The sequence below is a fragment of the Rhinoraja longicauda genome, chromosome 4, assembly GCF_053455715.1.
Source record: "Rhinoraja longicauda isolate Sanriku21f chromosome 4, sRhiLon1.1, whole genome shotgun sequence".
NCBI lineage: Eukaryota > Metazoa > Chordata > Chondrichthyes > Rajiformes > Arhynchobatidae > Rhinoraja > Rhinoraja longicauda.
The window spans coordinates 29,171,080-29,186,058 of NC_135956.1; the positions used below are offsets into that span (position 1 = coordinate 29,171,080).

The following is a 14,979-nucleotide window of genomic DNA, read 5'->3' on the forward strand; positions in this document are numbered from 1 at the left end:
ATTCACTTTTTTTTCCGTTCTGCTTTCTGTTAACAAATAATCACTTTGAATAGAGTGGTATGAGGGGAAGAGAACCACAAATATCCAATTTTATTTTTAAGTAACGAAACATTTACAATACTAAGAGAATGCATGGATTACTGAATGAATGTTGATCTTTGAAGCATCAAATGCTTGCTATTTTCATTTTGTAATTACTTTTCAAGCACCATTAATATCAGATGTTATCATAACAAAACATGTTGGTTTACTATGGTTGCCAGTCGGCAGCGTTCCCTTGTCTCCAGCTTAGAGAAAATATTTGATAGTGTTCAAAAGCAAATCATTCACTATACAGGATAAATATTTTAAAAATCCAATTTAGTACTGAAGCAAGAAAATACAATTTAAGAGATGACTGTTATGAATAGACTGTTTCAAGAATAGACCAACCTGCAGTTCACAGTAATGATTCATAGAGATTCATACAGCATGGAAACAGGTCCTTCAACCCAACTCATCCATGCTGACCAAGATGCCTATTTACAGTATGCTAATTTCAAATCTGTCCCTAAGATCCCCATTTGAATCTCTGCCCTCTCATCTTGTGTCCTCTAGTTTTAGTCCTCCCCTTTCCAATCCCTCATAATTTTATATATATTTATAAGGTCATCTTTCATCTTTCTTAGCTCCAAGGAAAAATGGTCCCAATATTTCCAATTGACCCATATAACCCAAGCCCTCCAGACCTGGCAAAATTCTTGTGAATCTTTTCTGCACCCTCTTTAGCTTAATCATACCCTTCTTACAGCACGATGACCAGAACTTTACACAATACTCTATGTGTGGCCTATCAATGAATTGTATAACTGCAACATGTTGTATCAATTCCAATACTCCATGCTTCATCTAATGAAAGCAAGCTTGCCATATGCCTTCTTCATATATGCCTTGGTTGTCCTGTCAACAACTAGAGAGCAGTCCTGAACTACTATCTACCTCATTGGAAACCCTCAGAATATATTTGATCGGACCTTGCTGGCTTTATCTTGCACTAAACGTTATTCACGATATTCCCTTTACCATGTATATGTACACTGTGGATGGCTCGATTATAATTTTGTATTGTCATTCCGTTGACTGGTTAGCACACAACAAAAGCTTTTCACTATACCTCGCTCGGTACACGTGACAATAAACTGCACTCAAACTCATTACTTTCTCTACCTACTTTGCTACTTTCAGGAAACTGTGTACTTGTACCCTTTGGTTTGTCTGTTCTACAACATTTCCTTAGCCATTCACTGTGTATGTCCTGGCATGGTTTAATGTCACAAAATGCGAACTTCACACTTGTCTGAATTAAATTCCATTTGTCATTCTCTTCCCAATTTCCCAGTTGATCTAGATCCTATGGTAACGTTAGACAACCTACCTCACTATACCACTAATTTTGGTGTCATCTACTAACCATTCCACTTATAATATCTTCCAAATCATTAAGATATATTAAATAAATGATATTCATATTATTTTGCTACATTGTGGCTTTAGAGAATCAATCCTGACTATAATTTGTAGGTAGTTTACCATTGCCCATATATGAATTTCACATAGCATAAAAGATTATGAAAGCTGCTTTCAAAATAAAAATGTAATTCTAAAAAATGAGTACCTGCTTGACTTATACCACATCCTTGGGATCAGTTGCTTTTACATATTGCATATATTATTTAAGCTGTCTGTGACATGACTCCCCAAGTTTGTGTTGAGTGTGCAGGAGCAGAGAAAGGATTTTACGATGGGAATTTGCTGCAGCACAACCACATCTGCAGCCAAACCCAAAATATGTTTAAACCTTTCTTTTCCTTTCCTCATTGGGCCATTTTTTTCCAAAGCAATCACTTATTTCCCCAGTTTTAATTACAATTGCTGATGTGCTCTAGCATAACTAGGTAACGATCCAAGTTCCACCATTGCCTATTCAGATCACATCACTTTTCAACCTCCAGGCCAATGGAAATTTGGGACTAACGTTTCATTTTTTAATATCCTAATTCTATTTTCCTTTCAGTCCAATTTATCGCTCAAATCAGGTGGATGGAATGAGGAATTCCAGTTGACACACCTGAATAAATTTTAACCAAACGTGTAGAAATTGTTCTGGTGGCCATGTTTTCTCAAAAGTATTAAGGCAACATGTTGGGGTAATGCAATTAATCCATCCAACGTATCCTAAATTTTTGTAATGTCATCATTGCGTTGCATTTGAAAATGATGTACAAGCAATTCTAAAGTAATCACCTCTCTATGCTTTGCAAGCGGCAGAATTACTAAAAGTACAATCAAATAAATGCAGAATGTGCAATTTAGTGATATAACTCAGCTACGACCTGAATATATTTTGCTCAACAGCAAAAAATGGTCCACTGGCTGAGACAGAAACAATTAAGCAAACAAAGGCAGTCCAGTGCAAGAACTCTTGTGTGGAATGCAAATGTTACAAATTGATAAGATGCAGGTTCATGTAGACGTGATATTAAAACGTGATGAGTCCTCGATTTCAGCAGACACTAAAAACAGGCTGACAAGAAGTAAAATAGGGCAAGTCAGAATACGAGTCACTTTGAGGTCCCTGCTCAGGATTTCTGGTACTGGATATACTGGACAGGGAGAGACCTGGATGAGGGTTCCTTGCTTCTCAGCATGACATGGATGATGCTTTTGTTAGGGGATAGAAAAAAATGAATGAAAGCAAAGGCCTAAGAAACCTTTACTGTTCTTGGAAATCATAACTAATTTTAATGCAACGTTTAGCAATCTTCCTAATAAGATTTGCTGTTAATACAGTTTGTCTAAAATCAATACTCTGGTCATCTATATAACTTAATAAAATTCAGAATGGAATATTTGGAGTTTGGGATATTTTGACACACAGACATCTCTGCATGTACTCTATAAAAGCACAAGTAGGTTAGTAAACAATTTGAGCTGAATGAACATGGAGGGAGAAGAAAGGATGAGGTGGAGTGCTTATTGTTTTTTTTCTAGCTATCATTACTATTAATCTTGATAAATATAAATGCAATGGTAGTTAATCTCTGGAACATACATTTGGCTCCGGCTGAAAGAGCAGGCAGCAGGTGGCCGGGTATTTTATTTAACTCTATCTATTCATGTATTGTTCTCCAGATTACTCTCCTTCATTCACTCACAAAGGCACCATCTGCTTCTCTTTTATCTTCAGAGTCTCAACTAACCAAAATTCAGCCTAACACAGCTTTTTTGTTGGAAGTTCATGGAAAAGAAATACCACCAAAAGGCCAAAAATAACAATTCCAGAGAAAACAGAACGACGGAGAAAATAGAAAAAGGGCATAACTTTACATAGAAACAATGTGGATACAGAAAACAAGGATACATCTTGCAACTGGACATATTTAAAGAAACATTCTATTGGTTGGAGGAAAATTTGCTTTTAACCAAATTCACTTTATGAAGTCACTAAACCCTTAAATATTTGATGTCTTGTAATGAGATGTCCTTCAACAGAAGTGACATTTCATTTCTCAAAATGGTGTTTTAGTTAAATTATATGAATAAATCCATACGTGTTCAGTTCTGTCTTGAACCTTCAATAGATTAAGGTTATTAATTTGAATTTGATCATCTCTTTCCTTTTGGACGAGAGTGCATATTAAATTGGTGTAGTTTGTGCTCAAAGACTCCTTTTGACTAAGACAGCTGAAGTGGAATCCTGTGCCAAGTAAACAGCAATGACTGTTCTCTATCAGTCATTCATGAAGTCTGATGAAAGATAAATCGAGCTGAAAAATTAATGCAAAGAAGTCTAATTACAAAATACTGGACACTTTACAGTTTGATCCTGCAGCAACAATTAACAGCTGTTTTTCTCTGATTGGTGGCATCCATGCCTAGAATTTTAAATTTCATTTTTATGTGCTAGACTGGAATCAAAAAGGGGGCCCAATGGAGATTAATTTGATGTCAGAGGGGACATTTGCTCTGTAATTAGATTTTTGCGTCCTAGCAATTTGCTCTGCTGCTGTACTAAGTCTCATGAAGCCTGCAGCAAAACAGAACGCTGGTCTTCATCTCTGCACTTTACTGTGAACTAATTTCATTTCCTGCCTATCTGAAGAGGTGTTTTCATCAGACATCAGGGTTTTTGTCTTCGTGGCTGATTTATTCATCAATCTCAATGTGATTTTGTTTTTTCTTACAACCTTGAAATTACATCCAAATCCACACACATCTGTTGATTACATGAGAAAATTGAAAATCTGTCTTTGTAATATCATACGAAAAAATTTCCACAAGGTTATACAGCAAGCCGACAGATATTAATGATTTCATTTTTGGAGCTTCTTTTCCTTGCAGTGAACAGAATAACAAGGAGAATTGGTTTATCTGAACAAATATTTCAGCCTTGTGATTTTAATGATTTTGGATCTGCAGTACTCTTAAGCTTATTTGTAAACCCCTTTGTGATTTTTCTAAATGTTGTTCATTATTTGCTGATACGTTTTAATAATGGTATAATATATGACCTCTAAAATAAATGCCCCATATAAAATATTTAGTATAATGCTACATCGGGCATTTTGACCAACACTATGCTGCAAAGCATTCTTTTACGCAGCGATAATTATAATGATTGCAAATAGTCAAGACTAATAATGAAAATACATTGCAAATGCAAGCTTTCCATTCAGCTTTTCACAAACAAGTATTTATATTTGTAGGACCAAGCCCTTAAGAGCAGATGACCCCAGGACTGATTTATAGCCAGGGTTTCAGAAGTTGTAACTAACTTCATCACACTGAACCAAGGAGGAAAATAAAATTAGTCATGGTTCCTGGTCATAATTGCCCTTCAATCACTGATGGAAGAATTTACAGATACATGAATGAGGTGCAAATGAATGATTGTGATTCCGTCTGCAATTAAACAGCGCCTATTTTTCATCACTTGCACCTACTGAAGAAGAATAGCTATTTGGAAAGGCTATCACAAGATGACCAGAACCAGTGGCCAAAAAGAAAAACATACACTGAGGTAATATTTTTCACAAATAAATCTTTTTAAAAAAAATTCTATAAGTACAAATCCTGCTTCACCTGGAAAGAATATATTTTCTAAATCACTGATGAGAATAATTATCCTTGGTTGGCTGGTTGATAACTGTTTTCTTCCACACTAAACTTTGCAGCCATTAAACTTCCACAATGTGCTCAGCCATTTAGCTGTCTCCAAACTGGTGTAAGCCATCCACCAAATATCGATAGTTTAGCAACTACAGCTTGTAATTCCATAGTTAAGGCTCAGCAAACTGATCATTTTGAGCCGTCTCACCTTTCTAATATTGACCAATACTCTATTGATACCTTAAATGTAAAGGGTTTTATGCTGATTGTTAAATTGCACTGACCTGCTGCATCGGTGGTGAATGCAGGGGAGGTTGAACCTGCATTGGTAGCTGGTGGTTACCTATTTGCTGAGACATGACGGTAGTTTGCTGCTGGTGAAGCTGATGCTGTTGCATTGATAGCTGGTGCAGTGGTGGGCTAATCTGAAGAGATGGAGGTGGCGAGACGGTCATATTCGCTACAGAAACAGTCACTGGCATCTGACCGTTGGGTTTGGGAGCAATACTCCGAGACAAACTTGGATGCATGGTGGATATGTGAGGGTTCATACCAGACTGTTGATGGTAGGCACCTGAACCAAGGTACATTGGAGATGGGGCTTGTGAGTGACCAGAAAACACTGGCTGCTTTGAATTCATTATCTGAGAAGCCTGGGATGTCTTTGTATCAATGGGCTCATTGTAACTCTGCAGACAAATCACCAAGAATGGTTAACAATTGGCTGATAATAATGACAAAATACAATTTTCACACAGTAAAAAAGAATTTGCAACAATAGATAGCATTGAGTTCAATGTTTTGCGCGCAGTTGAAACATGTTAATCTGCTCAACCCTACGTTCCAGCAGTAGGTCTTGCACATTGGAATTCTGCAAATGCAAAATCACGTACTCTAAATGTGATGATGGGTTCTGTCTCTACCATCCTTTCAGGCATTGAGTTCTAAACCTGCTCTAACCACCTGGTGGAAAACCTTTTCCGTTACTCCTTCTCCACTTAATTTAAATCGATTCTCCCTGGTTTTCAACACCTCTCCTTAGGGAGCTAGGTCCTAGCCTTTTATTTTATTTATATTACTGAATTTTGATTTCCAGTGTTATACAAAAACTGATGGCATAATGAATTCTGAAGTGTATACACACATCCTATCTCCTCAAGTCCAAACAAATACCTCAAAACTCAAAACTCATTGGCCGGCGGTTCATTCTACAGCAAGACAATGATCCCAAACATACTGTTAAAGCAAAGGAGTTTTTCAAAGCTAAAAAATGGTCAATTCTTGAGTGGCCAATTCAATCACCCGATCTGAACACAATTGAGCATTCCTTTTATATGCTGAAGGCAAAACTGAAGTGGACTAGCCCCCAAAACCAGCATAAGCTAAAGATGGCTGCACCAGAGAAGATACCTAGCAACTGGTGATGTCCATGAATCCCAGACTTCAAACAGTCATTGCATGCAAAGGATATGCAACAAAATACTAAACATGATTACTTTCATTTACATGACGTTGCTGTGTCCCAAACATTATGGTGCCCTGAAATGGGGGGACTATGTATAAACACTGCTGTAATTTCTACATGGTGAAAACAAAATGTATAAAGATCGCCTTCATTAAAATCTGACAATGTGCACTTTAACCACATATGATTTTTTTCTATTACAAATGTCAAATTGTGGAGTACAGAGGCAAATAAATAAATGATGGGTCTTTCTCCCAAACATTATGATGGGCACTGTAAATCTTAGAAAATATGGCAATGAATGCATTGGTATTATTGTGCATTACCTTGGAAACCAGACTTGCTCTATAAGCTGCTAACTGTTTGAGATACTCCTTTTTGGCAGCTTCAGTCTTCTTCTTATACACCTGCAACACAATTAGCAGATGAAAGCATTAACTCTCCATAGTACAAATTGCACAAAATTATCGTTCTAGCAATAAACCCTGAAAGTGTCAAATTAGATTAGCAAACATGTAAGTTTTAATAAAGTCTTTAAAAAACAGCTAGTGAATTTACCTCCCTCTTGAGTCTTCATATTTCTCAAAATTATAAAAAGAAATCATCTTTAAATTCTACTATCCCACAGGTAAATTACAATAATTTAACAGAAAAAAACTTTTGAAAAGAAATGTTCCTCCTCGTCATATTAGATTATACCTGACAATAGCAAACTGAATTTATATAGTGCCTTTGGCAAAGCAAAATGTCACAAGACATTTCACAGGAGCACGATCAAATAAAATTTGACATGGAGCCACATAAGTAGTTATTAGAAAAGAGATACAAAAGCGTAGTCAAAGAGGTAGCTAAATTTTGAATTCTGCAGCAGATATGATGGGATTCAAACCTACATTTCAAGATCAATGTCCAGACCGTTGGCCTTTCATCTAGTAACATAATCACCACACTACATGTCCAATCCCAATTGTATGCTTAAAGTAGAATAAATATTGCAATTGGTGCTCCTTTATATAGGAAAATCTGAGCAGGGTTAAAACAGGCATTTAATTTGTATGGATCAGTAGCAATTGTATTATTTTTAAAGCTCTAATTTGAATACAATTTGTTTGATTCATGAAGTCATTGAGTGACACAGCACAGAAATGGGCCATTCACACAATAGCATCTACTGTAATCATTAACCATCCATTTATACTATTCTTACAATTCTGTTTTAATTTTTTGTCCTGCATTTTCCTACATGTAAACTTCTCCCAGATGCAACCACTAACCAACACATTGGGGGCATTTCACAATGGTAATTTATCTGTTAGCCTGTATATCTGAAGAAGACTCCTGATCCTAAAACATTGCATGTCCATTTCCCTGCACAGATGCTGTCTGGCCCGCTGAGTTCCTACACCAGCATGTTTTCGCTCCTGTCATTAAAAGCTTATTCCGGCCACTCAATGCATGTACTGTCTTCTCGCTCCATATCCTGCTACTTGTGTGTCTAGAGAGCCACCCTTCAACGTTGTTAAAGAAGAGGGATACTTTGGGTGTCAGGCCTCTCTGACTTCAGAAGTCTTTGGTTAAGCAATTATTGTTGCTTTAAAATATAAAATAACTTTGATATACTTTGAGTTTCGAGATTCCACTGTTACAGTTTTCAAGAGCATGTCTGCTCTCTTGATGAATAAAGACATTCAATGTCTCTGAGTGATTCAGTTCACAAGTCGCAACAAGGCATGGCCTTCCCACCCAGCGCCCCTCTCCCTTTGCATACTACTGAGAAAAAGATGAATAATACTAGTTTATGGATGCCCACCCATGCATCCCTTCCAAAAGCCAGCAAATTTACAGTCCTGGATCACGTGCTACCCTGACCCTTTTAAAGTGTGGGATAAAAGGACAATTTTATGGCATCACCAGAGTGGCTGGAGATATAGCCTGAAGAATCTCAGATCAGCTAAATGTAAGACTTACCAGGTATGAAAATCAGGCATGTTCAAATAGCCAAAGCAAGAATAGTGCAGATAAAGCAGAGTAATGACAGAAGAGTTAATTAAGAAAGGAAGAGACAATGTTGACATTTGAAAAATATGAGATTTTAAAGTCGTTATGATCTAATTCGGGGCCAATGAAGGTGGGAGAACATAGAAGAATGGGGTTAGTTGCTGACAAGGCAAGGCAGCATAGATTTAAATGATCACTAATCTTTGAGGAAGGTTGACCAGCAGTGGGTTGGAACAGGGAAAAATAGCGAAGACAAAAACAAATATGAGGATTTTGGCAGTCGATGAGACAGAGAGGGTCGTGCACTATCCTACACAAAATGACAAATGGTCTTTCTGAACTACACTGACAGCCACTTCCTCAACACATTCCATAGAAGGCATTTTCCTTCACTGGATATCACTCAATTTAATACCTCCTTAAACTGATCCTGAAACATATCATTACTGTATCTGTCTGGAGCACCAATATTTCAATATTTCTTGACAACATGTGCAGTGAATTGGAATAATTGAAATAATGGAATCTGTGATAGTGGAGACTGGTGGAGGTCAAGATGGATCATGCACTTAGTACTTCTGGACAAAGATAGCTGCAATCATTTTTGAACATCTATTTAAAGATCTATTCACATTTAGTAATGGCTTATTTGAGCCAATTGGCTTCTAATGGCACTCCATTCAGATCTATTGAGCCTGACTCCTGGCTCTGATCTCCATTACAATCTTCTCTCATTATTTGCTAATCATTTTTCTCTTCACAGAGGGTGTCTTTCCTCTTTGGAACTCTTATACCAAAGCCTGTACTCTAATACCACCAAATAATATTGGAGACTGCTCTCATTCGAGGATGAGGGTCCAGACTAAGAACAATCGAACCTACAAGACCTCAATGGCGGACCAGGTGGACGAAGTTATCTTGAACTCAACGGCTGTGAAGGCGGATGAAGGCTGCAACAGATCTATCAGCTCCAATTGTCTTGGTTCCCTTGCCATTGGAATTATTTGATTGATTTGTGAAGGACCATGTGTTTCTTGGAGTGCAACATCAAGTACACGTTAAACAAACACACGTACAGGCATCGTCGTTCTTCGGAACGTAGACCATCAGCCTCGAACTCGAGGGATAGCCACGACAATCTATGGCAAGGTCAGAGCTGGCAACTGACTGTAATCATGATGTGTTACCTGCATTCTACTGAATGGGAGTGGCAGAACACCCACACTGTAATTGAATATTGGGTTCAGCCCCGAGAGAATACTCATCAATAGGCTATTGATTCCCCCTTGGACAACAGGAACAATATAAAGGCATGATGCCAGGCAATGTAGCACCAACTCAGGTAAGCAGGAGGGACAGAACGTCAGAAAATCGTCAATACAGTTTCTTGCTGTATAAGTGCCGAACAATTATATGTGGTAACCATTTTCTTTGCAGAATTGAGTCTTCTCAAATATTGAAAGAAAGCAACAGCTGAGCTTGAGATTACATCTCAAAGCAAAGCCCAAAGGTTTAAGGATTCACAAGAGACTACATTAAGGATTCACAAGAGACTGCAGATGCGGGTCAGGCATCATCTGTGGAGGGAATGGACAGGTGACATCCCGGGTATGAAAAAGGGCCACGGCCCAATACTGTCAGATGCTGGTTTAAATCGATGGTAGACACAAAATGCTGGAGTAACTCAACGGGTCAGGCAGCATCTCGGGAGAGAAGGAATGGGTGACGTTTCGGGTCGAGACCCTTCTTCAGACTGATTTCAGGGGAGGGGGCGGAACAAAGATAGGATGTAGACAGAGACAGGAAGAATAGTGGGAGAACTGGGAAGGGGGAGGGGATAGAGAGGGGAGGCAGGGACTACCTGAAGTTAGAGAAGTCAATGTTCACACCGCTGGGGTGTAAACTGCCCAAGTGAAATATGAGGTGCTGTTCCTCCAATTTGCACTGGGCCTCACTCTGACAATGGAGGTGGCCCAGGACAGATATATCAGATTGGGAATGGGAGGGGGAGTTGAAGTGCTGAGCCACTGGGAGATCAGGTTGGTTGAGAGGTGTTCAGCGAAACGATCACCGAGCCTGCGCTTGGTCTCGCCGATGTAGGACAATTACCTCCACAGATGCTGCCTGACCTGCTGGATTCCTCCAGCACTGTTTTTTTTGCTGAAAGGGTTAAGGCTGGGTTGGATTCATACAAGGAGTGATCAAAATATTTTACTTTTCATTTAATGTTAGAGTGAAGGGCAAAGCAGGCAAACGTAAGGAAACTTGGCTGACGAGGGAAATTGAGACGGTCAGTCAAAAACAAGAAGGATTCATGGGACAGGTATAGTCAGCTGGGATCCCAGGAAGTGCATCCCTGGAGGAGTTTCAGGAACTAAGGAGTAAACTAAAAAAGGAAATCAGAAGGGCAAAAAGGGGCCAGGAGATAGCTCTGGCGGGTAGCATTAAGGACAATCCCAAAAGATTTTATAAATACAAAAGGGGGAAAAGGTTAACTAGAGAGAGAGTGTGACCTCACAGGAATCAAAGCGGCCACCTCTGTGTGGAGCCACAGGAGATGGGCAAGGTCCTCAATGAGTATTTCTCCTCTGTATTTACCAAGGAGAAAGACAGTAGGACGGAGGAAATTGGAGCAGTCACTGGAAGTATCTTGAGAGCAGTTAGATTTACTGTCGAAGAAGTACCGAAGGTACTGTCGTGTTTGAAGGTAGACAAATCTCCAGGGCCTGATCTGATATATCTGAGGACATTGTGGGAAACTAGAGAGGAAATTGCGGGAGCCCCGGTTGAAATTTACGAGTCGTCCTTAAATACATGAGAGGTGCCGGAAGACTGGAGGGTGGCAAATGTTGTACTTCTTTTCAAGAAGGGCTGCAGGGAAAATGCTGGGAACCATAGGCCGGTGAGCTTAACATCTGTAGTTGGTAAGTTACTGAAGAGTATTCTGAGGGATAGGATATACAGGCATTTGGACGGGCAAGGGCTGATTAGGGATAGTCAGCATGATTTTGTACGTGGGAGGTCGTGTCTCACAACTCTGATTGATTTTTTTGAAGACGTGACCAAAAAGGTTGATGAGGGCAGAGCTGCAGATGTGTACATGGACTGCAGTCAGGCATTCGACAAGGTTCCGCATGGTAGGCTGCTCTGGAAGATTAGATCACATGGGATCCAAGGAGAGCTAGGTGAATGGATAGCAAATTGGCTCCATGGAAGGAAGCAGAGGGTAATGGTGGAAGGTTGCTTCTCAGACTGGATGCCTGTGACTAGTGGTGTGCTTCAGGGTTTGGTGCTGGGCCGGTTACTGTTTGTGATCTACATCAATGATTTGGATGAGAACATACAGGGCAAGATTAGCAAGTTTGCTGATGATACAAAAGTTAGTGGTTCTGTTGATAGTGAAGGTGGTTGTGAATGATTACAGCAGGATCTGGATTGATTGGCCAGGTGAGCGGAGGAATGGGGAGAGGTTGAGTAGGCTGGGTCTCTATTCCATGGAGCACTGGAGGATGAGGGGTGATCTTATAGTGGTATACAAAATCATGAGAGGAATAGATCGGGTAGATGTACAGACGTTTGCCCAGAGTTGGGGAATCGAGGACCAGAGGACATAGGTTCAAGGTGAAGGGGAAAGGATTTAATAGGAATCCGAGGGGTAACTTTTTCACACAAAGGGTGGTGGGTGTATGGAACAAGCTGCCAGAGGAGGTAGTTGAGGCTGGGACTATCCCATCGTTTAAGAAAAACAGTTAGACAGGTACATGGATAGGACAGGTTTGGAGGGATATGGACCAAGCGCAGGCAAGTGGGACTAGTTTTGCTGGGACATTGTTGGCCGGTGTGGGTGAGTTGGGCTGAAGGGCCTGTTTCCATACTGTATCACTCTCTGACTCAGAGAGTGAAAAGCTAAAAGCATTGCTGTGACTCGAAAAACATAATAGCATTGTGCAAAAAACATTGTTATTACATAAAAAAACACATCATTATAATGTTGCTTGGGGCCATTGTTGGAAATGAGCAGGATGCTATAATGATATCAGGAGTAATGTGCTAATTGGAAATAGTGAACATTGTTCTGGCTAAAAACATCACGGCATTAGGTGAGGCTGGAAGGGCTGGAGAAGAGTGATAGGAGGTCGTGGTTATTGAGGCAATTTCTTATTAATGTAGATGGAAAAATAAGTAGCTGTACATTGGGCACCCTCCCAATGGAAACCTTCATAACATGCAGTTGCTCCTTAAATCAGAAAGATTCCCCTGGATAACTACTTTATGTGGGGTAAATTGCTTTCACTCTGCAAAGCAACTCTGCCACATAAGAGTAAAACTAGTTTACTTCAGTATGGAGATACAGCATGGAAACAGGCCCTTCGGCCCACCGAGTCTTTAGGATGTGGAAGGAAACTGGAGCACCCGGAGAAAACATATGCAGTCATAGGGAGAACGTGCAAAATCCACACAGATAACACCTGAAGTCAGGATCAAACTCAGGTTTCTGGCACCGTCAGAAAGCAATTCTACCAGCTCTGCCACTGTGCTGCCAATTTGCAAACTATTTCACTTCTTCAGACAGAAGTGGATTGGAGTTGAAATTTAGTTGCCATTTCCTGCCATTATTCCCAGGGCCTGCGACAGTTTTGTAATTAGAAAGTCCTTTTGGGCAGAGGGGTTGCCATAGGTGCTCTTCTAAATAAGACTTAATTAGTAAGAGGAAAAGGACGAAAAATATATGCCAAATTATTTTGGTGGGGACATGGAATGTGCACCACTGCCCCCTGGCTAAACCTGACCATGCCTCCTGCCAGTCATTTCACTAGTACCATGCCTACCTTTCTGTGTGCTGGACCACCTGCTATCTCCTAGGGCTGAAGTTGGTGATCTGCAGTGGGAACCTCCAGGGGCCATGTGTTAATGAAATCAGGCTCTTGGAACTGGACAGACCTCCCGCAGGAGGAATTGGGCAGCCAGCTTATTCACCCTGCTAACCAATCACTTGATAGTTGCATTTTTCCCTGTAGCTATTTCTGATGACAATGTAAAAAGATTCACCTTTGATAATGACACCAAACAAGTGGATTAACTGCTCATTACACATCCCGCAACAGGACAATCAAGCTGATGTAATTGGACACTCTTCCATTTATTCCCTGCTCCAAGGTGATTTTGACTGTTAATGCCTAGTGTACTATTGGACACTCTTCCATTTATTTCCCTACTCCAAGGTGAATTTTACCGTTAAAGTCTGACTCCATTGTCCTGCATTGAAAAATATTCTTTTACGATGCCAACAGATTAAAAAACATCAGATCTAGTTTTATATGTTGCAAGAACATTATCACAGTTACCAAATTATTAAATCAGGCATCATGATCTCTACTTAGTCCAATTCAATATTTCTTTATCACCAAATGAAATTCAGTGCTGGCAGTGAATGTGAAATGTTTATGAAACAAAATGGCTCAACATCACCGTACTACATTGCTTTTGTGGATGAGCATGTATTTTGTCCATTTATTGCACTTGAGCGCACAAGCTCAATGTATAATGACAATATGTTTTCAATATTACATGTGTTTGGCTGTATCACAGGAAATGTAATTCTTTACAATGCTTACAACATAAGGCTTTTTAAATATATTGCAGTAATCATACATCTGATCTCAAGTAAAACGAGTCAGGAGGAATAAAAGAAGCTGTGATCCCTTGTCTGTCTGCTGTCTGAGCACCGATGAAGAGTAAATGATTTGATTGACTTGACTGGACATAATATTAATGGAATTACTGACAGCACAGAGAAAAAGACATTGGTTTCTGGGCTCAAAGGATTTGTCAGCTGCCTCTGAAGCATGGTTCTTGCTCTTCACAATCTTGCTGCTCTTAATTCAGCAGGACAGGCTCATAATTAAAGCAAATTAACTATTTACAAATGCCACTAGTGCCAAGGGAAGGACAACATCAGCAGGAAGGAATGAGTGGGAAATTAAATTCTTCTCACTTCTATCAGCTCTGCCCTCATATAACATATTAGCAGTAATTTTATGAAGCATCAAACACAGAATAAATACCACAAGTAAAGTAATTAGGTTTTGCTATTGAGTTAAACTGTTTGAGTTAAGGTTACTGAATATAAATTATGCAGCTGAAAGCAAGCATATGTTGCAGCGTTCAACAATTGCTAACATTACCTGATCATTAATTTGTGGACCAGTAAATTAATCCATTGCAATCAGCTACCTCTGCAGCTGGTTTTATGGTTTAAAAACAAAGCAAATGCTAATCACTGGCTATAACAGGATAAATGCTTTTCAATATTACCTTCATTTGATTATGTCACATGAACAATAATTTGAAGAGCTTTTAAATAAATT

General features: G+C 39.4%; 1 protein-coding gene across 8 annotated transcripts in view; it reads right to left on the reverse strand.

The window, feature by feature from the left end:
* The window catches only part of tox (thymocyte selection-associated high mobility group box), a 182,322-nt gene that overhangs the window by 7,879 nt on the left and 159,464 nt on the right, over positions 1 to 14,979 (reverse strand). For 7 of the 8 annotated variants that reach the window (XM_078397434.1, XM_078397429.1, XM_078397427.1 and 4 more), the window contains 2 exons: positions 6,940 to 7,020; positions 5,433 to 5,837 (listed from right to left, as the gene is read on the reverse strand). In XM_078397434.1, the coding sequence (XP_078253560.1) occupies positions 5,433 to 5,837; positions 6,940 to 7,020 (486 nt within the window). The remainder of the gene's footprint in view (positions 1 to 5,432; positions 5,838 to 6,939; positions 7,021 to 14,979) is intronic. The other variant, XM_078397435.1, reaches the window with a different exon arrangement.